A 25,753-nucleotide genomic window follows, 5' to 3' on the forward strand; every position below is an offset into this window, starting at 1 on the left:
ACATCATATTTTAGATCTTGAGTGAGACAAGACCTAATCACACCACACGCTGTCTGATTCATCTTTTTCCAAACCTTCTCATCAATGTCGTCTGGTTTCTCATCCAACTCTAACGTATCTTCCAAATTCTGCGTATTGAGCGCATCCAAGACTTCGCATCGCCAAAGTCCAAAATTATTAGTGTCATTGAACTTCTCCATGTCAATCTTCATCGAATGGATACTCAAACTTTGGATAGTCTTCACACCTGAAGAACCACCCTCAATTCCCTCTTTCTCGGCCATAATCCTCAACACACCAACAACCACTGCGGAAACAAATGAAGAATAGATCTAAAACTGAGAAAAGAAAGAAGCTTTACCAAAAAGATCCCACATTTCTCACCAACTGAAACCCTAGACGAGCTTCCCAAACCGATCTACTCCTCCAAATAGCCCAAGCATAGCCCGAGCCCTGATACCAATTATTGGGATCTTATACCTATTGTTGTTGAAAACCGTGTCAAGGAACCAACCCAATTACAGATCAACGAGGGCCAAAACCAACCAAAATCAATGCACAAACAAAACACCAATTTTAACGTGGTTCGGCAATTGCTTACGTCCACGGGGCAAGAAGGGAATGTGGTTTCCACTAATAGAGAAGAAGAGTACAACTTGAGATTACAAATCACTCGAAGGAATAAACTAATCTCACCAACAAAGCTCTTAATCTCTCCAAAATAAAACCCTAATCAAAAGCTCAAAAAATACCTCTTTTTGTGCTCCAAATATCCTCAATCAATGCTTAATCAAAACCCAATCAAAGCCTAAACAATGCCAAAGAAACCCTAAAAAATGTGTCTCTATTTATAACAAAACACAATCTCAAACCGATTGGGATTCTAAAAACGAGTCTGCCACACCCTAGTGTGGCACACACCACACCCATGACACAAGGTCTGACGGTCGATCGCGCCAAGTCCAGGCACACACCCTGAGCCTGTGCACGATCGCGGTCGACCGGCCTTGCGCCACGGTCGACCGCGCAGCTTCCAAAGTGACACCTGCATCCCAAAAGCCTGTTCTTCATCAAAACTTCTCGCGGTTTCTTCATCTCCATTCTTCTGAAAAGAACACCCTACTGCCTGTTTGGTACGCAAGAGCCAAGTCAAATGAGATCGAAAATAGAGCAAGGAAAGAAATGGAATGAGTATGGGAATGAAATGCCCATTTTCATTCTCAATTTTGGTATGGATAATTAATAAATAATTTAGAAATATTTGGTATATATTTTAATTTTTTCTTTCTCACTTAAGCGAGTATGTTCATTCATTGCTAACTCATTGAGAATGTCCATTGCCACAAAGTGTCTTCTAGCTTCCAAAAGGATTGTACGTTTGGTATACACGAATGAGAGGTAGAAATGAGCATTCCATTAATTCATTCTCATTCATTCCCACACAACAAAAAACGCCTTAGAATAACCAAAAAGACTCGAAAAGGTTTTCATTACCAATAAAATGGCTAAATTAGCACTTAAATATCTCATAGTTTCATTTATTATGCACTCATATACCCCAACTTGTAATCCGTAGTAATCAGATATCCCAACTTGTTTAAACATGATACGTATTACTTAAAAGTGAGAATATTCTCAGGAATATTCTCATATGGTGATCGCATGTCAATTATAATTTTCTTTTACCCCCACACTGATGGTTGTACTTACAAGTCGTAAATTTTTTTTTTTTAAACTTTGGGAGGGGATTAATTCAGCCAAGGGTGATTTGATCTTTAACCATCAAAAATTGACTTTGTTTACATTCTAACGGAGAGCAACTTGAAGAATTTACTTGCTGTGTTTTACAACTTGGGATATGTAAGTGAAAAGTAGGCGAAACTATAAGGTATTCAAGTGCTGTTTGGCCCCAGTTATATGACATCATTGACTTATATCTGAAGGCTAGTTCTCAAAATCAATGCTACATACTAACAATTAAGTAGAATATCGTCCATTGAGGACTTTTCGTGCACAATTAGAGTCAAACAGAGGCTATGATAAACCAATGAAATGTCGATATATGGGTTAATATGATTACCCGAGGCAAACTCTGTAATGTGAACTCCCAAAGAAAACAGTGCATGCTTTAGATCAGTATATCACTGATAAGTCTGATGTCCATCTTCAAGAATAAGCATTACGAGCGTATGCAAGATACAGCAAATCATCCTCGTACAGTAGCTACGTAAATAAGAATAAGATCTAAGAAATAAGATTCATATCCATTCTGTTGCGCGCAGCGGAAATTTCGGCAGCACTTCGGCAGCACAACAAGAGAGTCAGATCGCAATAAGAATTCTCGTCTCACCAAGGAGACAAGAATCTGAAGCGGATATCTCAACCAAGTGAGATATCGGCTCTTCCTCTCATCAGTTCTAGGACTGACCTGTCGAGGGATCCTAAAAGCTATTACAAATCACACAAAAGCAGTACAACCAATTTTTACGTGGTTCGGCAAATTGCCTACGTCCACGGGGCAAGGAAGGGGGAGATCTACTAATAGAGGGAGAGAATACAACTAGGGTTTACAATCACTCACAATCTAAACCCTCAAATAAACTCTCTCAAATCCCTCACAAACTCTCTCTACAAAAGAAACCAAAAGGAAGAAAGCCTCTGACACTTTTACTCAGCCGCTACCTTTCTTCCGTATTCTTTTACTTCTCTTTGCACCTGTCGCAGCCGCAAAAGAAGAAAACAAAAAAAAACTCCCTGCTTGCTCAAAACCCTAGGAACGATTAAAAGAGTTATATATAGGCTGGTGACTTTGGGAAGCGGGTGGGCCTTGCTGTGTTTCCGCGTGGGCTAGGGAGTTGTATGTTTTGTCCGCTGGATGCTTCATTCATGCGGCTTCTTTTCCAGGTCGTGGTCCCCACCTGCACATGTATGTTTTGTCCGCTGGATGCTTCATTCATGCGGCTTCTTTTCCAGGTCGTGGTCCCCACCTGCACAATTCTCCACCTCGGCGAAGTTTTTCCAAAACTAAGCCGACACCATAGCATCCAAATGTCCCACTTGTTGTATCCAGTACGAACGCAATCCACAACAAGTCGAGAACCCGAACGAGAGTCCAAACAATCTCACCCCCATCAACTAATCCAAATCGGCTGCATCTGAAAGACTGCCTACGTATCCTCTTGCCCAAGGAATCAAGCCGCCCGTAGTTCATCCAAATGGCCGAAGTTTCGACAATGATCAAACTTGTTGCTCGGAACCACCTTAGTGAGCATATCCGCCGGATTATCCTTCGTGTGGACTTTCATAATTTCCACATCGCCATCTTCAAGAACATCTCGAACGAAGTGATAACGAACGTCAATATGCTTCGTTCTCGCATGAAAAACCTGATTCTTCGCCAAATAGATAGCACTCATGCTATCACAATGAATAGTGACGGACCTCTGCGATATACCAAGTTCCTCCAAAAGTCCTCGAAGCCAAATAGCCTCCTTCACAGCCTCCGTAACTGCCATATACTCTGCCTCCGTCGTAGACAAAGCCACCGTCGACTGTAAGGTGCATCTCCAACACACCGGCGCACGGGTCAAAGTGAACACATACCCCGTCGTAGACCGGCGCTTATCCAAATCCCCGGCATAATCCGAATCAACATAACCAATGCACAATTGCTCACCTGTAGTGTCCCGCTCATAAACCAAACCAACATTGAGCGTACCTCGAATGTACCTCAAAATCCATTTCACGGCGTCCCAATGACCCACTCCTGGATCGTGCATGTATCTCGATACCATGCTCACCGCCTGTGACAAATCTGGTCTCGTACATACCATTGCGTACATCAAGCTCCCAACCGCGCTCGCATATGGAGTCTTCGACATCAACTCACGATCTTCAACTGACTTCGGTGAAAGACCAGCTGAAAGCTTCAAATGGGCTCCCAATGGTACACTAACTGGCTTCGTATCCATGCTAACATGGAATCGCTGTAGAACCTTCTTCAAATAAGCCACCTGTGTCAAACAAATTCTGCCCTTCTTCTTGTCTCTGCCGATCTCCATCCCTAGAATGCGCTTCGCCTCACCCAAGTCTTTCATCTCAAACTCATTTGATAGCTGAACTTTCAATTCATCTATAGCCGACCTGGAAATAGAGGCAACCAACATGTCATCGACATAGAGCAACAAATAAATATACGCACCTCCTTTCAACTTGCGAAAATATACGCAAGGATCAAACTGGCTCCGAGTGTACGAATGACCAAGCATAAAACCATCAAATCGCCTATACCACTGTCGAGGAGACTGCTTCAAACCGTATAGCGATTTCTTCAGTTTGCAAACCAACTTATCTTTCCCTGCAGCTCGGAATCCCAATGGCTGAGTCATATATATTTCTTCATCAAGATCACCATGAAGAAATGCTGTCTTCACATCCAACTGATCTAACTCCAATCCATACTGTGCCACCAAAGCTAGCAAAATCCGAATCGACGAATGCTTCACCACCGGAGAGAAAACCTCATTATAGTCAATACCTTCCTCCTGTGCATAGCCCTTCGCAACCAACCTAGCCTTGAACCTCACTGGAGTGCCCTCAATGCCCTCCTTCTTCGTGTACACCCACTTGCACCCAATCGCCTTCCGCCCCTTTGGAAGCTCTACAAGCTCCCATGTATCGTTCTTGTGAAGAGACTCCATCTCCTCCTGCATAGCCACCTGCCACGAATCAGCCTCCGAACTCTGCTCGGCCTCTCTGAATGTAGTAGGCACCATCTCATCGATACTCTCCACCGGAAGTGCATATGCAACTGTGTCGGCATACCGTGCTGGCACCCGTATGTCTCTCCTCTGTCTCCGTGCCGCAATAGAATCCTGAACCTGAGCCGTCGGTCCCTGATCCTGCTCATGAGTACCCGTATCCTCCGCATCACCGTCGTGCTCGCCTGGCGTCACCTCAGTCGGCACCTGCATGGATACTGTACCATCTGGACAATGTGGAGCTGCATCGATCTCCACCACCTGCGATATCTCCTCCGTCGGGTCGCTCTCCACCTGATGAGAGCTGGGAAGCTTCAAGATAGAAGCCTCATCGAATGTGACGTCCCTACTCAGCACAATCTTCTTATCAACTGGATCCCAAAGCTTGTATCCCTTGACACCACGCTTGAATCCTACAAATATGGCCTTCCTAGCTCGAGGTTCCAACTTATCAGTTCTAACATGATAATATGCAGGGCAACCAAATACCTTAAGCTGGTCATAGTCATGTGCTGTCTCTCCCGACCACATCTCCATAGGGGTCTTCCCCTCAATCGCAGATGAAGGCAGCCTGTTAATGAGGTGGCTCGCATAAGAAAGTGCCTCAGCCCAAAAGATCTTCTCCAAACCACTATGCGCCAATAAACATCGAATCTTCTCCAGCAAAGACCGATTCAATCTCTCCGCCACCCCATTCTGCTGCGGTGTATGACTAACTGTGAAGTGCCTCTCTATGCCCTCGTCTCGACATAGCTGCAGAAAGGGGTCTGAGGTATACTCGCCGCCGTTGTCGGATCGCAACGTCTTGATCTTTCTCCCAGTCTGCAGTTCCAATCTCTTCTTCCACTCCACAAACAAATCTAGGACTTCACTCTTATGCTTCATGGTGTACACCCAACATCGCCTAGAATAGTCATCAACGAACGTGACGAACCAATGTCGACCACCAAGTGATGCCGTCTTAGTGGGACCCCAAACATCTGTGTGCACGTAGTCCAAGATGCCCCTCGTCCTATGAATGGCCGTCCCGAACTTCACCTTCGTCTTCTTGCCAAGTACACAGTGCTCACAGAATTCTACTTTACCACTCTTGGCTCCCTTCAAAAGCCCCTGCTTGCACAATGCCTGCAGTGACTTTTCACCTGTATGCCCTAGCCTGTAGTGCCAAAGTCTGCTCATGTCCGCCTCTGAAATCGCCGAAGCAACCTGGCCAATCTCGGTGCTCCCCTTCAGATAATATAAATTATGATTTCGGACTCCCTTCATCACCACCAAAGATCCCTTAGTAACCTTTGCTACAGCATCCTCAAAGGTCACCCTGAATCCCTTCGCCTCCAAAGCCCCCACTGAGATAAGATTCTTCTTAAGTTGAGGAACGAATCTCACCTCCTTCAGCTCACGGACTACTCCATCGTGCATCCGAATCCTCACAGTACCTATCCCACGAACGCCACAGGATTGATCATTTCCCATGACCACAACACCCCCATCGAGTCTCTCAAATGATGAGAACCAATCTCGCCTAGGAGTCACATGATAAGTAGCGCCAGAATCAAGCATCCACTCCGATGCATCCAAATGGTTCACCTCCGGAGTAATCAAAAGAGAAAAGCTCGAATCATCGGAATCATCGCCTTTCGCAACATTCACCTCATTGGCCTTCGGGCCCTTATTCTTGCTATTCTCCTTTTCTTTGACTTTCGGGCAATCTCTTTTCCAATGTCCCTGCTCCTTGCAGAATGCACATTGATTCTTTCCAAGCTGGTGACGACCTCTTGACTTTGACCTCCCTCTGTTTCCACCTTTCTGATATGAGCTTCTACCTCTCGCCGACAAGGCCTCTCCTGAAGTACTAGCGCGGGAAGTCTCCTTATCCTTCCTCCTCAAATCATAGTTCGTCAATGCGTTAGTCACTTCACTATAAGTGATAGAAGATCTCCCGTTCAGCAACGTAAGCACGAAGGTATCATACTCCTCATCCGGTAAGGAGCCCAAAAGAATAATAGCCTTGTACTCATCTGTGATCTTCTCATCCACGTTCGCCAAGTCCGACAACAACTTAGTGTAGTTGTTCACATGAGCCGCAAGCGAGGTACCTCTGGACATCTGGAATCTGAATAACCTTCGCAGCAAGTGCAACCGGTTCTCAACACTCTTCGTAAGGTACTTATTGTTGAGAATTTCCCACATCTTCATCGCAGACGTCACCCCAATCACATCGTATTTCAGCTCCTGTTCCAAACAGGACCTGATCACCCCGCAAGCATTTCGATTCATCTTTTCCCATATCGCCTCTTCATATTTAGGTGGCCTCACATCGACCATGATGGTCTCCTCCAGATTTTGAGCATTGAGCGCATCCTGTACGTCGCTCATCCACAAACCAAAATTGATCTTGCCGTCATATTTCACAACACTAATCTTAGTGTTCTGAAAACCCACTTGAACTGTGCCTGTCATCTTGCTGCTTTCACCAATTACTTCACCCATAATCACAACTTCCAAATTGTAGAGAAAGATCCAAACTTTGAAAGAATAAGAAATTACCCAACTGAACCCTAGATTGGATTCCAAATAGAACTCCTAACCACACGAGGAAAGCGAGATCTTCAACGGCAACTTCAAACCCTAACTCCACCAAAGCCTAGAACTCCAAGAACCAAGCTTCAAACTGAATCTTCCTCCACCTAATCCAAAACCCTAGATCTGAATCTGAGCTCTGATACCACTTGTCGCGCGCCTTTGCGGAAGCCTTGCACGAACTCACAACGAACCTGTGATCACGAGTAGAAGAAAGACAAACTCTTGCACAAATCCAACCAATAAAGCCAAATCAATCCAAACACAGAGATATACGTGGTTCGGCAATTTGCCTACGTCCACGGGGAGAGGATGGGGAGATTTCACTAAATCAAGGAGAGTACAAAGGGTTACAATCACACAAATTCTCTCAAACTAACCCTCAACCAAAGATCTCACCTTGCTTTTTACGTGGTTCGGCAAATTGCCTACGTCCACGGGGCAAGGAAGGGGGAGATCTACTAATAGAGGGAGAGAATACAACTAGGGTTTACAATCACTCACAATCTAAACCCTCAAATAAACTCTCTCAAATCCCTCACAAACTCTCTCTACAAAAGAAACCAAAAGGAAGAAAGCCTCTGACACTTTTACTCAGCCGCTACCTTTCTTCCGTATTCTTTTACTTCTCTTTGCACCTGTCGCAGCCGCAAAAGAAGAAAACAAAAAAAAACTCCCTGCTTGCTCAAAACCCTAGGAACGATTAAAAGAGTTATATATAGGCTGGTGACTTTGGGAAGCGGGTGGGCCTTGCTGTGTTTCCGCGTGGGCTAGGGAGTTGTATGTTTTGTCCGCTGGATGCTTCATTCATGCGGCTTCTTTTCCAGGTCGTGGTCCCCACCTGCACACATTCCACATTTGATCACGATGCTTTCATATCAACCAGTTCCCTGTTTTTCATCATATCATAATCACGGTTAACAAAGCTATTTAAGTCGCAACTGTTAGAAATTTATCAAATAATTAAGATTATAGCATGCAGATAAATCCGAATAAAATAAACAATTAAAACTGGCCTGATCGGGAGCAGTCGTGTATTCACTGCCCTAGAAGATTGAGAACCCGCCTATCGCCCTGGCGCAGATGGTTCCCTTTCCCTAGCGGTAAAACCCCCCGGAAACAGCCGGCCTCTACACTCGGGCGAGAGTGCAGAGCTTCAACTCAGATGAAGGAAGTTGCCCATAAAATAAAACTAAGATATAATGAAAATAATATATGTAGGGGAGAGAAGAGAAAACAAGAGAGACTTCTTGTTATTTTTCTTATCGTTTTAAGCTCAACACACGGATATATATATATACACTCGGGCGAGAGTGCAGAGCTTCAACTCAGATGAAGGAAGTTGCCCATAAAATAAAACTAAGATATAATGAAAATAATATATGTAGGGGAGAGAAGAGAAAACAAGAGAGACTTCTTGTTATTTTTCTTATCGTTTTAAGCTCAACACACGGATATATATATATTGATGAAAACACACACAATACGCTTCATCTATTGAGCAAAGCGGGTTGAGCGTTAAAGGCCATGCTCACAATAAACCGACTCATGAGAGTTTCTAGGGGTTAGCCCAGCCCCCCCTAACCGCGGCCATCACGGTTCCTCTCACGTAGGTAAGTCCTCAAAGGGTACTACAGCTGTTTATTTAATACCCCCCACAATACACGCGTTGGACTTATTAAGAGTAAAACTCAGCCTAGCCAGCTGTATCATAAGAGCATCGTCATCATAGAGAAGGGGTAGTAGCAAATGCTACATAATGATATATAAATATATCTAGGTCGATGCTCCACACGAGTGTCACTAGTCCAGCTTGTTTCTACCACATTGAACCGACATTGGGACTACGTCTCCAAATAAGGGTTGGGTTGCCGCTGTCAGTGACCTCATCTATGGGCTTAACCCCATCTCCTTCGATGAATCCAGAACCACACTCCTGGATAATCCCTTAGTCAAAGGGTCATCAAGATTCTTTTCACAGACTTTACAAAGTCTAGAATCATAACTTTGCCTAGCAGGCGTTGTATTTATTTATCAAGTTCTTATTTTGTAATTAGTCCATTATATTGTTTGAAATTGACATTAGGTCATGATCTATGATCATAAAAGATCATAGTCTATGTCTGAAGATGTAAACACATAGTGTTTGTGCAGATTGACCTTAATATCTGAACATTTCAAACTAATGTGGAACTAAAAATTCTGCAGTTATGCATATGCACATACATGAATGAAATTAATAATAAAAACATGCAGAGCATAATAGGATTTCGTATCTTAAAATATATTTCATACTTCATAATTCAAATGCATAAAATTTTTTAAATTATTCTATTATAAGAGGTTACAAATTGGTTGCCTACAAAGGAGACCGTCCAAATTTAAATCGGTTGCCTACAAATGAGACCTTCCAAAATTAAATTGGTTGTCTACAAATGAGACCTTCCAAAATTAAATTGGTTGCCTACAAATGAGACCTTCCAAATTTAAATTGGTTGTCTGCAAAAGAGACCTTCCAAATTTATGTTTCCATTTTCTAGTACCACCTCTTATACAAATAATAATAATAATAATATTTGTACATACGTGCTTTAAATTTTTGAAGTGCATTCTTGCTTAAAACCTTGTAATTAATCATGTAACAAATGCAAGTTATCTAAAAAGACATATGAACATTTATTGCAATATTCATCAAAATGCAATAAAAATGATGAACTTTACATTTGAAGATTTGAAATATAATCCACCATATAAAATAGAATTTTAAAAGATGCACCTCTTTGATTTGGTTCGCTCATATATTGATCATTTATCATTAGGCAATATATGATGCAAGAAGCGTAATTAAATAAATGCATATGAATTTTTCTCATAATTCTGATTCCTCTTATTCCAAACCAAAAACTCCTAAAGTGAAAAGATTAAAGTTTTACCCGGGTAGTTAGCCAGGTAAGGATAGTAATAGAGGTTGATCAAAGATCAATTAAGTACCTCGTTCCTTGCAGAGCGCATTACGCAACCCTTAAATCTTGCCTTAGACACCAACTAATCCAAGAAAACTTGAATCGGTTCACTCAATGAGTTTTTGTTCCTTAACAAGAAACTTTAAAATATTTCCTATTGATGTTTGAACCTCATGATTTTCATGTCTTGAGAGTAAAAACTCATCTGCTGCAGACAACTGCCACTTAAGTTGCTGAACAAATTTGCATTCACTTTTACCACCTTCTGTACTAAGCTTATTAGATGCATAAACACTCCAAAGTATGGAATTATTAATAGAAGGCACCATATTGATAGATTAAAGAAATGAAGGCATTAAACCATGGTTTTCTTTATTCTTGTCAAAACCATGCATATGAGACTTTCAAACATAAATAAGTATTAAAAGCTCAAATTATTTATTGGTGATCATCAACGTTCAAATACAGAGCATATTCACTAGCACAAGGGAATAAGGGTAGGTTTTAGATGATTCTAACAAATATAAACTAGGCTTTTAGAAACCAATAAAGGTTGTTTGATATTCGTAACTTACAATAATTATTGATTATAAACCAACTATAAGACAAATGTAATTAACTGTTAAATTAAATTAACAGAAATATTTAGCTACAATTTTTTAATTATTTTTTTTTTAAAATAACCAAAACTGTTTACATGAACAGTAACTTTTTTAATAAAATGAACAGTACCGTTTTCAAAATAAATGAACAGTAACATCATTTTTAAAATTAAACAGTAACGTCATTTTTTAAGAATGAACAGTAACGACATTTTTATAAATGAGCATTAACATTCTTAAAAATAAATAAATAGTAACGTTCTTTTTTTTAAACCCCCGGAAACGGCCGGCCTCTACACTCGGGCGAGAGTGCAGAGCTTCAACTCAGATGAAGGAAGTTGCCCATAAAATAAAACTAAGATATAATGAAAATAATATATGTAGGGGAGAGAAGAGAAAACAAGAGAGACTTCTTGTTATTTTTTTTATCGTTTTAAGCTCAACACGCGGATATATATATATATAGGGTTGGAAAAGACGTTACAAAACCCGTAATTAATTCCGTAACGTTCGTCATAAATTTTGTAACGTTCCCCATAATTATATGGCCGTTACATATATTTTTAATTGCTAATTAAAACATGTTTTAATTATAAAACTTTATTACTATTCATGAAGGCAAAATTGTCTTTTCTTAACAAAATATCTAACAGTAACATATTCAAGTTAGGTTCTAATTTACCAAAATAGAAAATAATAAAACCACCCTTAAAAGATCCCTATGATTGAGGAAATCAATTGGTCAAATTTGAGATCAATCTGGATTCATTTCCTAATCAAAACTAACTCCTAAATCAATACCAAAAATAGTTATAAAAAACAAAAAACCAGATGTCTCTCAATCCAGAGGGAATTTTGCGAAATGGAGGGCGACAAACTAAACACAGTGGACTCAGTTGACTCCCATCTCGAAAAAATATGCGATTCTCATATATTAATCATTCGATTTTAACTTACTGTTTGTTTGGGAGATAGGATCCTTTCTTCATTGTAAGTCAATATCCTTTCCGGACCCCCATTTGGGTTTCTGACGGTCCATTTTCTCCGTGAGCGCATCCTTAACGCAGTATACATTAACCGCAGAGAATCAAAGATGGATAAGCATAAACATACTTACTTATAAAATTTTGGTGCAATATTTACATTGCGTGAAGGTCAAAAGAATTAATATTCCATCATGCACGAAAACAAAGCCGGAGCAAATGTATTCTTTTTCCAAGGAACAGCTCCGTGAAAGGACACGGAAATCTTGAGAACCAACAGAAAACTACAGGAAAAAAAAAACATATACAGGTTATCTTTCATCGCCACGGTTCAGTTGTAGCTGGGTTTACAATTATGCCCTTTTTCCATTATTTGGGTTTGATTTTGTGCAAAGAGCCTTTGTTCCCTTGGCACGTCTCCTCTTTAACACAGCTCTTCCACTGGTTGTCCTCATTCTTCTCCTGAATCCATGAGTTCGAGCAAGTGATTTCCGAGATCTTGATCTTTTTGTCAAACAAAGAGCAGCCTTTCCTGCTCTTACTTGGAGTCCACGATTTTTCTCTTTTATGGGTGCACATGAACTTAAATCAACCACCAAAGACAAGCCTGAAATTTTTACAATATAGTAGAAATGCTCAAAAGAGGATAGCAATTGGTACATGTAACATAATCTGTCTCCTTGGTTTGCCAAAACTTGTGGATTGAACTGAAAGCAAATATTTCCAATAAATCTACATAACAGTTGTCATAGAAAGTAAAAAGGATTCGCTCAAGAAAAAACTGTGAACTTTGTAACCAACATTTTAAATGGAGAACATCACGTTATAAGTTTGGAAAAAGATAATGTTGCAGTTTTCTAGTAATCATGTTAGATGAATGCTAAGTTGGAAATTTACTAATTTACAACAAAGATTGTGACACCCCCATTTTAGTCCCACATAGACTAATGTGAAAAAATGTTAGTGATTTAAATAGAAAAAAACTCAAGGCCCAAGAACAACTAATGTTAGCATTTTGGCTGTGAACTTTAGCCAACATCGAGTAGCTCTCGGTGGATCCCACGGCTTGCACGCGCTAACGGACCCATGGGCCCGGGGCGTGATAAAATGATATCAGAGCAGTTGCCAGTCGAAAGTGTGAAGCTAAGTGCTATACGGGACTAAATGCTACACCGCGTGAATGCGGTAGGAACCACCTCTAGGGCCCGTAGGAGCCACCTCTAGCGTCCACACCGCCTGACAGTGACACTAGGATGTGCCCATTGTCATGTCGTGACGACGATGATGTCATCTTTGTAAGATGGGGGTGATTGTGACACCCCCGCTTTAGTCTCACATGGACTAGTGTGAAGAAGTGTTAGTGGTTTAAATAGAGAAAAGCACAATGCCCAATAACAACTAGTGCTAGTATTAGTGGACTTTAGCTAACATCGAGTTGCTCTCAGTGGGTCCCACGGCTTGCACGCGCCAACGGGCCCGTGAGCCCGGGGCATGACAGAGATTTCGGAATTACTAGGCATATTTCGCTATGTATGTCCGATGTGATAGAAGTTACATGGGCTGGATATGGTGTGTACTATCAACTATGTACGGAAGCTTTAGCTAGCAATGGTTGATGATATTTGTTATCCAAGAATTCCATTATGACTCATAAGGATGAAGATTTAAAATCTTAAACTTCTATTTTCAAGTAATAAAAATAAGAGAAAATTGACTTTTTTAAATAGGGTAGAGAGGGATAGGGAGATCAATTAGCACGAATCAAGTTGCAAAAGAGGCTTTACTCGGCAGGGTGTGGATAATGTATGAGCCAAGCCCATACCGCATTTATCTTAAGAAAGCCAAGTTTAATATGGGAAAATTTCACAAAACCCTCTGATAGGATGCCTTGGAATCATATGACCTCTCTATTTCTATAAAGTGATCGTGATGCACTTCTATGTTTTCAGAAATTGTTAGTTGTGGCTCTTTTCATCAGTAAAAGTGACTCCACACTGCCTAGGGTTTTTCCCCCTTTAGACAAACTCACGTCTCTTCTTGTAAATTTGCATCTATTCTAATGCAATCTTGTTGCTTTTCCTACTTCTAACCGTACTCTGATTTTTATTGATATGGCAAGTCATTTTAAACCAAATGGTGGATTTGAGAGTAAGGAAGTGGCAATATCCCTTTGTAACTATAATGGTATCATGCACTAAGTGATTCTGAAGAATAATTATTTAAATCTTCGATATGCTAATGATACTGTCGTTTTCTCTTCAACTATTTTGAGGCTCGCATCAGAAATCTAAAAATTTACTCTATATATTCTTTGAAGGTGTTGTGGATCATCAATCTGTGGCATGTTCATTACTTTAACTGTCAAATCAAGCATATCCTTAAATGATTAATAACCTCTTATTGATAGAATTGAGAAGCGTTTAGATTGCTGGAAAGCTAGAACTCTTTCTAAATGTTGTAGTAGGGGAACACTCAACATATTCGTACCCGTCACTATTTGTTCACCAATCATAGATACGTATATGGATGCGGATATGCTTGGGTAAGGAAAATTCACATCCGTATCTACTAAAATTGGATACAGATATGGATTTACATGTGTATATATAAGTAGATATACATGCGGATACAAAACCAATATGAGAAATCAGATAATACTGAAAAAATATATAGTTCATATGATATAAGAGATTTCACTAATATGTTTGTTATATCTCAAAAGCTAAGATTAGATCTCTTGGTCATCAAAATTAACCTCAAATCGATTAATCTAAGGATTAAAAATATTGCAACTGTATCACCACCATATGTTCAGATATTTCAGGTATAAATCCGAATATTTCGCAACATATCCATATCCGTAACCATGTCCTATCAGATATAGAATTTAGTAATCTTATATGTATCCAAATGACTACGTGTATGGATATTTCCACGTATATGGATATTGTTTCACGTCCGTAGGCAGTAGTCTTGTTCTTATTAATGTATACTTCAACTTCAACTCCTGTTATATGCCTTTTCTTCAATGTTTTCTTCTATGAAATTAAAATCGTAATTTTGAAAGTAAATCATAATTCTAAAATTAAATGTAATTCTTAAATTGAAATTAATACTTTGATTTCTTTAGTATTAATTTTTCGTATTAATTGTAATAAGAGGATACATGAATAATAATGTGAAATAATTTTGATGAAGAAAATGTGAAATTAATGCCACAAATTTAAAAGTTGAGTAAAGGACAAAATTATACCTCAGAATACCAAAAAAGTGATGAATCTCTACAAAAACTAAAGCAATCAAATACTATGCATTATGGAGTTGAGGAGTAATTAATAGGTTCATGAGAGTTAAAGAAAGAAAGAAGAGAGTAAAGGATTAAGGCGGATCCCACTAACTTGTGTATTGTATTTGAGAACTTGGGCTTAGAGATAAGTATATAAAGATCATTGGGCTCAAAGGTACAAAATAAAGTAGTTGAGCTTAAAGATAAAACAGGATAAACCATTGAACCTTAAGGCAAAAGCCCCTTTTTTTAATAAGGTAGAAAAGGATAGGGGAATCAATAAGCGGCACAAGTCACAAAAGAGGTTTTACCTGGCAGTGGGTGGTTAATGTATGACCCAAGCCCATATCACATTTATCTTAAGAAAGCTAAGTTTAATATGGTAAAATTTCACAAAACCCTCTAATAGGTTGACTTGGAATCATATGACCTCCCTATTTTTATAAAGCGATCGTGACGCACTTCTATGTCTTCAAAAATTGTTAGTTGTGGCTCTTTTCATCAGTAAAAATGACTCCACGTTGCCTCGGGTTCTTCCCCCTTTAGACAAATTCACCACTGTTCTTGTAAATTAGCATCTACTCTAATACAATCTTGTTGCTTTTCCTACTTCTAACCCTACTTTGATTTTTATTGATATGGCAAGTCATTTTAAACCAAATGGTGGATTTGAGAGTAAAGAGGTGGCAATATCCCTTTGTAACTATAAAGGGGTTAATGCGGTTTGAGGTCAAAATAGGGAGGGTTATGTGAAAGTTTCCGAATTAACATATATGGATTGCAAATTTCACAAGCTCTATATGACGTCTTAGAACTTATTTTTGCCTCTAGAAGCTTAAACACTTTCGAATTGTGTTCTCAATGTCATTTACATTGTTTATTTATTGATTTTTTTCGCTTGGTTGTTGATGTCTTTAGTCATATCTTGTATCTAGCCGAGGATCAACATTTCACTGAAGGTGTAAGCCCAAGTGATTCTAGAGAATAATTAGTTAATCTTCGATATGTCTTTAGTCATATCCTGATACTGTAGTTTTCTCTTCAGCTATTTTGAGTCTCACATCAGAAATCTAACAATTTACTCTATATATTCTTTGAAGGTGTTGCGGGTCAATTTTCATTAATCTGTGGCATTAGATGGTGGTAAATGAGATGACTTAATCATGTTCATTACCTTAACTGCCAAATTAAGCATCTCCTTAAACATTGTTAATCTCTCTAGAAGTGAGTGATAACTTGTTATTGACAGAATTTAGAAGTGTTTAGATTGCTAGAAAGCTAGAACTTTTTCTAAAGGCTGTAGTAGGGGTGCACGTAACATATTCGTATCTGTCACTATCCGCATAGCAATCATGGATACGTATGCGAATGTGGATATGCTTGTGTAAGGAAAATTCATATCCATATCCACTAAAATTGGATACAGATACGGATTTACATGCGTATATGTAAGCGGATATGCATGTAGATACAAAACCGATATGAGAAAAATCAGAAAATACCGAAACAATATATAGTTCATATGATACAATAGATTCACTAATATGTTCATTATATCTAAAATGCTAAGATTATATCTCTTGGTCATCAAAATTAACTTCAATTCCATTAATCTAAGGATTAAAATTATTGCAACCGTATCACCAACATATATTCAGATATTTCAGGTACAGATCCGGATATTTCGCAACATATTCATATCCGTAACTATGTCCTATCGGTTATAGATTTCAGTATCATATGTGTGGGTATGGATGTTTCCACGGGTACGGGTATTGTTTGGCAGTTGGATACAATAAGAAGTTAAGAATGCCACACAAATAGCCAAAACCTACACCATCCATCCTTCAAACAATTGGGGAACTCAACTTAGGCTGTCTAAATCATCAAGCACTAAACGTAGGTGCCAATTTCAATGTTAAAAGGTAAATCGAGGGCTTTTCACTTAAATTGAACATATTGAACACTGGTGTTAAAAAATAGCTTACATCATAGAGAGGCTCCACAAATTGAGCTACTTTAAAAGAATATGAGCAAAACTAACCACATGGGTCTTTTCAAAATCACAATGAAGTGTGAGATCAACAAAATGCAAAACTGGAACAGCAAAATTAACCAAATTGGGCTTCTACAAATCACCCAAGTGAAGCAAAAATAATCAAATGGGTATTCTAAAAATTTTCTCTCCAGGACCCAATGCATACCTGAGAGAGAGGAAGGGAAGGAGAGGGAGGTTGAGGAGAGCGAGAGGAAAGAGGTCTGAAGGAGAGAAGGAGAGCGCTTTGAGACTGAGAGAGAGCTGCTGCTTCCGATTCTATTGGTGCCGTTGACGAGAGAGAGTGAAGCCACGGGGAGCAGAGATAGGCCATTGCTCTCTGTGTTCCTTTCTCAATTTGGACAAATTTTTAAAACATACCATTTTGGGTTTTTATTTGCAAAAACCGACCTCTTTTGAAAATATTTACAAAAACCGACATGTTTTCAGCCCAGCGCTGAAAACAGGTCGGTTTTTATTAAAAGTTTTCTGAAACTTCAAGGGAGTTCAACTCCCGTGAAGTTTATTGAGAAATTAAACTTCACGGGAATTGAACTCCCGTGAAGTTTAATTTCTTCATAAATCTTCACGGGAGTTCAACTCCCGTGAAGATTTATGAACATATGAAACTCCACGGGAGTTCAATATACTCTCTAATTTTTGTATACTCTCACTATTTGATTGTGATTATATGTAAAAATCTAGATTTTAGAATTTAATTGTGAATTATTTATGAATTTTGTGAAAAAATGTGAAAATTAGAGGGGAAATTATCAATAAATGTGAAAATTTGAGGGGAAATTATCAATAATTTTGTAAAATTTGTGAAGAAGTAGTGTGCAAATTATCAATAATTTCGTGGAATTAGTGTGGAAATTATCGATAATTTTGTGAAATTAGAGGGGAAATTATCAATAAATGCGAAAATTAGAGGGGAAATTATCAATAAATGTGAAAATTAGAGGGGAAATTATCAATAATTTTGTGAAATTTATGAAGAATTAGTGTGGAAATTATCAATAATTTCGTGGAATTAGTGTGGAAATTATCAATAATTTTGTGAAATTAGAGGGGAAATTATCAGTAAATGCGAAAATTAGTGTTACTACATATGTATGACATAAATTAGATTTTAGAATTTAATTGTGAATTATTTACGAATTTTGTGAAGAAAAAAATAAATAATTTTGTGTATTTAGAGGTGAAATTATCAATTAATGTGGATATTAGAGTTACTACCTAAATGTAAAAATTAGTAACAATCAATATTTATTTGGCTTTTCATGTAATATTAATCTTAAATTTTTCACTCTTCAGAGGTAACGATGAACGATCGAATCGTAATTCTCTGTTCTTATGATGGGAAGATTAATTACCTCGAAAATAATATGCCCGTTTATGAAGGAGGCGCGACGAGATCGTTGTTCATAACAAAATCGTGTACTTTCGATGAGTTGGTTAATGAATTACACAAACTTACATTAACCAACTCACGTGAGTATTATCTCAGTGTGGTTTACAATTATCCTGTTGTGGGGAACAGAACAAGTGGCATTCAAATATCAAGTGACTACAATATGGGTCTCATTCATGTCTTACACGACGAGAAGCGTTCGGTCGAATTGTTCATTGAAAAACATCAGAGGGATTTGGGCAAATCGTTGAACTACGAAGGAATGTATTCCCGCATGTTGGAGGACCCTGAAGTTGATTCCGTAGGCTTTTTATCTCCTCAACAAGATGAATGTTGGACACAATCACAATACATGAGCGGTCCTTCGTTCGTGGGCACTTCGAATGCTTTCGATACTAACACAAGAATTCAAGAAGATAATGTAAGTGTCGAATCCGAGAATGATGATGAAGAGGAGGGATTACAAATTAATAGCATGATCTTGATAGATCGCGATGACGGGGAAAACCAACACATCGACGGATGTTATGTTAATAATGAGTACGTCGTCTTAGAGGATTCGCCGCCCGATGAACTTCAAGGAGATGAATGGATTGATAACTCCGTGATGGAAAGTGTTCCTATTGGCACTAATAGCGGTGTTGATACACAGGCCGAGGACTTCTCATTCATGAAGGCAGATCTTTACGAGAGTAAGGAGAAATTAATCCATGCTATTCGCACGTATTCTATTGTAAAAAATGTGAAGTTCAGGCCAACCAAAAATAATACTACAAGCTATAATGTGGTTTGTTTCTATCGCAAAGATGACGATGTCGAAGATAATAGTGGACACCACGACGGCAATGCGAGGTGTCCGTGGAAGCTTAATTCACGCTCAGGTGTAAGAGTAGGCGGGCAATTCAAAATCACGACATACAATGGACTCCACACTTGTAGCAATCCTCGATTAGAGATGAATAACAAGAATTTTATATATCGATTGATTTTACCGCATCTGAGGGAGGATCTTGATCTAAGGCCGAAAGATATCCGTCTTTTAGTGTATAAAGCCACTAACTTGGATATATCATATCACAAGTGTTAGAATGCTAGGAGGAAGGTGATGATAAAAATATTCGGGGATTGGGATAAATCGTATGAGATCTTACCTCATTATCTTGAAGCACTCAAAAGGGAAAATCCGAGGACTGTCTACGAAGTATCTTCGGACCCCGTTGAGGGCGGAGAACAGCGGTTCACCGGCGTATTTTGGGCATTTGGGCCCTGTATTAAGGGGTTTCGATATTGCCGTCCTCTTCTTAGCATATGGAACCCACTTATATGGTAAATACAAAGGCGTTTTGCTTGTTGCAATCAGAGTTGACGCGGATGGCGGATTGTTTCCTTTAGCATTTGCAGTGGTTGATGTTGAAAACACAGATAATTGGGCTTGGTTTTTTGCATGCATTAGATATCATATCCCTAGTGTAGGGACGCGACCGATTACATTCATATCCGATAGGATGAAAGGAATTCCAAGAGCACTCCAACGACATTTCCCGCCACCACATGCACATCGCTATTGCTTGCGACATATTAGAGACAACTTCAAAAAGAAGTATGGAAATGCTCAGGTTCAAGACTTACTTTGGCAAGCCGGTTGTGCAACAGTAAAATATGTTTATGAACAAATACGAGAGAGGATTAAGTTCATTTCACGAGCTGCATATGATTGGATCGAAATTAGTTTGGGTCCAAACAATGTTGATAAGTGGGCTTTATGTGAGGATGGCGGCAAACGGTTCTGTATGATGACTATGAACGCGTCTGAGAGCTTCAATGGCGTGCTCAAGGGAGCACGCGGCATGCCAATACAGGAACTAGTTGCTAAAACTTTTTACAGGCTTAATAAATTCTTTCTCCGACGTCGAGAACTTGGTGAAAATATGCGCTCCCAGCTAACACCGAAGGTTGATGAAATGCTAGCGGCTCGGATTGTACAAGCTCGGTCCTTTCAGGTCGTACGATACAGTTTTAATGAATGGGAGGTTATTGAGGGAATAACCCATAGAGAAAGTCGCTCTTACAAAGTCAATATGTTGGTGGATCACACTAGTACATGCACTTGCAATGTACCGCAACTACAATGTATTCCTTGTTCACATATTGTAGCAGCTTGCTCCGATCTACAGGGTGGTGCTCGAATTTCACATTATGAATCTATCGTGGCTTGGTATTCTGCATACAACTATTAACAAACGTACAAAGAGTGTTTTCGTCCACTGTACGATAGTCGACATTGGACACAAGACGAGCCACGGATATTACCTCCCTTGTATAAAAGATCGGCGGGGCACCCTCGTACCGTGCGTATTAGAAATAGTATGGGTGATGGTCGTGAAGGAGTTAGGAGGAGAAATAAGTGTAGTAGATACGATCAACCGGGCCATAACAAAAATAATTGTTCAGTTAGGATTAGGCATTGATGTTGTAATTTGTAGCGGTTTCGATCTGTGTTTGTTTTCGTATGTCATTTGTGATTGTAATTTGTAGCGGTTTTGATCTGTGTTTGTTTCCGTATGTCATTTGTGATTGTAATTTGTATCGTTTCGTACTATGTTATATAAATTTGTGATTGCTTTCTTCATGTTGCGCATTCGTTTGTTGTTTATATATAACTAGGTTAGTATTTTAACAGAAAGATCTAACACATTGTACATTGTCTTCTAATATTATTCTCAGTTATATTCATTATGGATCCAGGACCGATATGCCCCAACATTTTGACCCTCCAGGCGAGCCACGTTTCAGACCATATTAGCTCAGGACAGGTAAAACATCTTTTGTATATGCTACTTAGCATTAGCACTAATTTTAATTTTTCGCATTATACTTAATCAATTCTTTTTGATGTGCAGCCCGTACCAGACATCACCATGATCGAGAATTCCCAGAGCCATTCAGCTTGGGTCATTGAGGATGCGAGAGTTCTAGCGCTGATCTCTCAGGCCGGTTTCCGGGAGTGTTCGACGGTTCGATATATTAGGCTTGATTGGCCGCTTATCACTGCACTGATTGAGAGGTGGAGGCCAGAGACCAACACCTTTCACATGATTGGCCGCTTATCACTGCACTGATTGAGAGGTGGAGGCCAGAGACCAACACCTTTCACATGCATATAGAGGAGTGCACCATTACTTTACAGGACGTGGCCGTCATACTTGGGCTCCGGATCGATAGGCCGGCAGTTACGGGCACCGATGATCATAGTTGGCCGAAGGTATGTGCTAGGCTTCTTGGACAGGTTCCTGACTTGAGGAGTGGTGTGATGAAGCTATCATGGCTTCGTCAGACATTTCAGGGCGATATACCAGAGGATGCCAGTATGGAGACGCTTCAGTTCCATGCTCGTGCGTACATATTGCACATGATAGAGTGCGTGCTTTTTCCTGATGCGAACAAGGCTCTTGTACATGCACGATGACTGCCGTTGCTGGTGGATTTTGACGTATGCGGTGCACGGTCGTAGGGCAGTACGGTGTTGGCATACTTGTATCGAGAACTGGGTAGAGTATCCCTAATGCAGAATAAAGAATTCAAGGGATGCTGCACATTGATACAGATTTGGTCATGGGAGCGCATTCATATTGAACGCCCTACTTTACTTATGCACCGTGACCTATATGGGCAGTTTCCTTTGGCGTACAGGTATAATTATACACACAAATTTTATTCACACAAAATTTGTACTTATATATTCTCTATTCTGCATATAAGTATAACGTGCGGTATGCTAAGTACCGATCAACGACGCGCCATCGTGAGTTTTACCGAAATGAGCTTGATGGCCTCCAACACGAACAGGTAAATATAAATCTCAAGTCGTTATGAACATTATAGTTTTGTTGTTGATACTGATAAATGTTTTATTTTATTTCAGTTCAAGTGGAGACCCTATACACCGCCGGAGCTCCATATGCATTCTCTTGCACCCATCTGCCGAGATAGTCCCGACATGTGGAGAGCCAGAGTTCCATTGATTTGTTGGAAGATCGTGGAGAAGCATGTCCCTGACCGTGTGCTATGACAGTTTACGCTCTCTCAACATGTGCCAGATCCTGTTGAGCAGATCGATCGTCGGCGGTGACCTACTTCACACCATACCAACTGGGCCGTAGTCCGTGCAACCTACATAGACAGGTGGGATTTCATCCAGGATACGAGGTCCACAGCTGTTGACTATACCGCGTATATGCGTTGGTATTAGGGTATCACACGTAGATAGATCACACGTGAACCACAGCCATTAGCTGGACACATGTCACGCCCAACGACAGATAGTTACATCCCTAGTAAGATGAACGAGAGAGATTATGTAAGTTTCTAAGCTAAATTATAATATTTTTTTCTTGAGTTGGTACTTAATAAATTGTTTACCTCACAGGTCTATGCTTTTGATAGCATTGAGGATGATATTGATGCGACTGTGCCTGAGATTCAGGATCAGGTGGCGTTAGGACTCCTCAGCAGGATCAAGAAGACCATAGCACAGGTGTTTCATAAGACTCACGTCGACGAGTTCGCAGGCCGTGAGGACAGGTCTCGATCATTTGGACAGGCGTACACTCGGCGCCGACGACCACGTGATAATGACGCCGGCACTTCGCAGGCCGATGGAGCCGGCACTTCGCATGCTGATGGAGCCGGCACTTCGCATACTGATGGAGCCGACACTTCTCAGCCTCATACACATCCGGATACTCAGATAGTCGAGGCTCATCAACGCGGGGGACGGGGAAGAGCGAGAGGGAGGGGGAAGAGAGTGAGAGGAAGGAGAGGAGCTATATTGGGTTGTATTTGAACTTATTTTGTTAAAATTTGTAACTTGTATGAATTTTCAAATACTATACTTTTGTGGATCGATTATAGCTCGATATGTGATCTTTTTGAGTATTATTTGATTCGTGCGTGTTTAAATTATATATATATTGTAGTAATTGTTGTTAACAGGTAAATAGTTGTATATATGAGTTAAATAGGTAGATGTATACAAAATAGGTAGATGTATACAAAACAAGCACAGCAGCCTGTGCATGTTTTGTAAAACCTGCAACTTCACGGGAGTTCAACTCCCGAGAAGTTGCAGTCTAAATTTCCCAGAGAGCGATTCTCTGGGAAATTTGGCCTGTAACTCCACGGGAGTTGAACTCCCGTGGAGTTTTAAACCCTCCAACATACTTCACGGGAGTTCAACTCCCGTGAAGTTTTTTTTAACAAATTAAACTTCACGGGTGTTGAACTCCCTTGAAGTTTATAAGTATGCTAAACTTCACGGGAGTTCAACTCTCGTGAAGTTTCGTAAATTTTTTTAGAAAAACCGACCTGGTTTCAGCGACAGCGTTGAAACCAGGTCGGTTTTTCTAAATATGTTGAAAAGCAGTCGTTTTTTGCAATTAAATAGTGAATAAAGTTGGTTTTGAAAATTTGTCCTTCTCAATTTTGCTTTGAGAGATTGCCTGGCAGAGAAAAAAGAGAGGAGCCTGGATTCGGTTGGCCTCTCGTGGAGCTTTTGGTAAATTATGGCCGTTGATCTTGCGGCTCACAAGATGAGAGCCGTTGGACGGGACTCTTTTGAGCTTTCTGAGAGGGTTATTTGCGCTTGAATACACCGGCTTCACATTATTTCAAGGACAAATTTTCAAAATAGATTCTATTAGAAATTTATTTTTAAAAATCAACTCATTTGAAATTTAATTATCATTTTTGACGAAATGGTAAATATCGAAAATGGTAAATAAAATTTGAAAACTTCACGGGATTTTAAATCCTTTGAAGTTTTCACACTTCTGCAACTTCATTAGCATGGTTAATCAGACACTAAACTTCACAGGATTTTAAATTCCATGAAGTTTTCGAACTTTATTTATCGTTTTTAACCTAGTTTCCACCAAGTGGCTGAAACCGAGTCCAAAATGGCAATTAAATCGCAAAGGGGTCGTTTTTTTAAAAATAAATTACTAATGAGGTCTATTTCAAAAAAGTGGGATCTCTTTTGTAAATTGCAAAAGGAAATAATCAGTTGAAATGGGCCCCCATTTTATTGTGTCAAGTACAAGAATAATGCAACTCATGTTAGTACATCAATCATTTTCCATGTTAAATTTCCTTCTGGTTACTAGATATCACACGGGATTTATGCTGCATGCATAGAGTACTGACTACGGCGTGATATATGAACATACACAATATCTCACCCCAAAATAATAATAACAATGATAACAATAATAATGACTTGGCAGAAATCATCCCTAAATAGAACAATTTCCAGTACATCCTCGAGATGGAATCTACAAGAATATGGATAAGCTAGTTTTCTTGCGTGTTCCCTCCTGCATCCCCAGAATGACAATAATTACGAAATACAGTTTGCTCAATAAAGCATGAATATGTGACTCAAGAGCAGCTAGGGATACAATATTTCTCATACACGTACTGTTGTGCGCGGCAGAAGCCTCGAAGCGACACGAACAATCCAAGAAATAAATCACAACTAATAAGCCAAACACAATACCATAGCAAGACAACGAGTTTAACGTGGCTCGGCAAGTTGCCTACGTCCACAGGGGAAGGAGAGGGAAGTTCTTACTATTAGAAATCAAGAGAATACAAATATAGTTACAAATCTCACCGATCAAACCCTAAAACAAAGCTCTAGATCTCTCACAAATCTCCCACAATTAAATGTAGCAAATCCTCTCCCAAAGACTGCTAAAAAACGTCCTTGCTTAACCCTAACTAATCAGGATTAGAGTTATATACTAACTCAAAACGAAACGGATTGAAATACCAAAGCCCAGCCCAAAACAGACTGCGGTCGACCGCGATGGTCGACCACGCAGGTATCGCTGTCGACCGAACACCCCCGACAGAGAATAAATCGGCTACAGGAAACTCACGGTCGATTGCCACGGTCGACTGAACCAATTCCCGAGAGTTAAATCCATTACAGGGTCCGCGCGGTCGACCGTGGCGATCGACCGTCTTCAGCTCCGAGTCCTACTGCCTGGCCGTTCTCCTGCTGATTTCCTGCACTTCTCCCACTGCTTCTTCACGTACAACTATACTTAAAGAGTTTTCTGATAAAAAAA

General features: G+C 39.8%; 2 protein-coding genes across 2 annotated transcripts; one reads left to right on the forward strand and one right to left on the reverse strand.

Moving 5' to 3' along the window:
* Positions 1-12,083: 12,083 nt before the first annotated feature.
* On the reverse strand, positions 12,084-18,331 carry LOC109827363 (50S ribosomal protein L34, chloroplastic-like). The gene is made up of 3 exons (XM_020394362.1): positions 18,316-18,331; positions 17,379-17,561; positions 12,084-12,495 (listed from the first exon to the last, which is right to left on the reverse strand). Exons 1-3 carry the CDS (start codon positions 18,329-18,331, stop codon positions 12,242-12,244), a joined length of 453 nt encoding a protein of 150 aa, XP_020249951.1. The 3' UTR covers positions 12,084-12,241.
* Positions 18,332-19,762: 1,431 nt separating this feature from the next.
* LOC109827357 lies at positions 19,763-20,860 on the forward strand. The gene has a single exon (XM_020394352.1). It carries the CDS (start codon positions 19,763-19,765, stop codon positions 20,858-20,860), a length of 1,098 nt encoding a protein of 365 aa, XP_020249941.1.
* Positions 20,861-25,753: the final 4,893 nt, after the last annotated feature.

This window comes from Asparagus officinalis, unplaced genomic scaffold, assembly GCF_001876935.1.
Source record: "Asparagus officinalis unplaced genomic scaffold, Aspof.V1 AsparagusV1_Un162, whole genome shotgun sequence".
NCBI lineage: Eukaryota > Viridiplantae > Streptophyta > Magnoliopsida > Asparagales > Asparagaceae > Asparagus > Asparagus officinalis.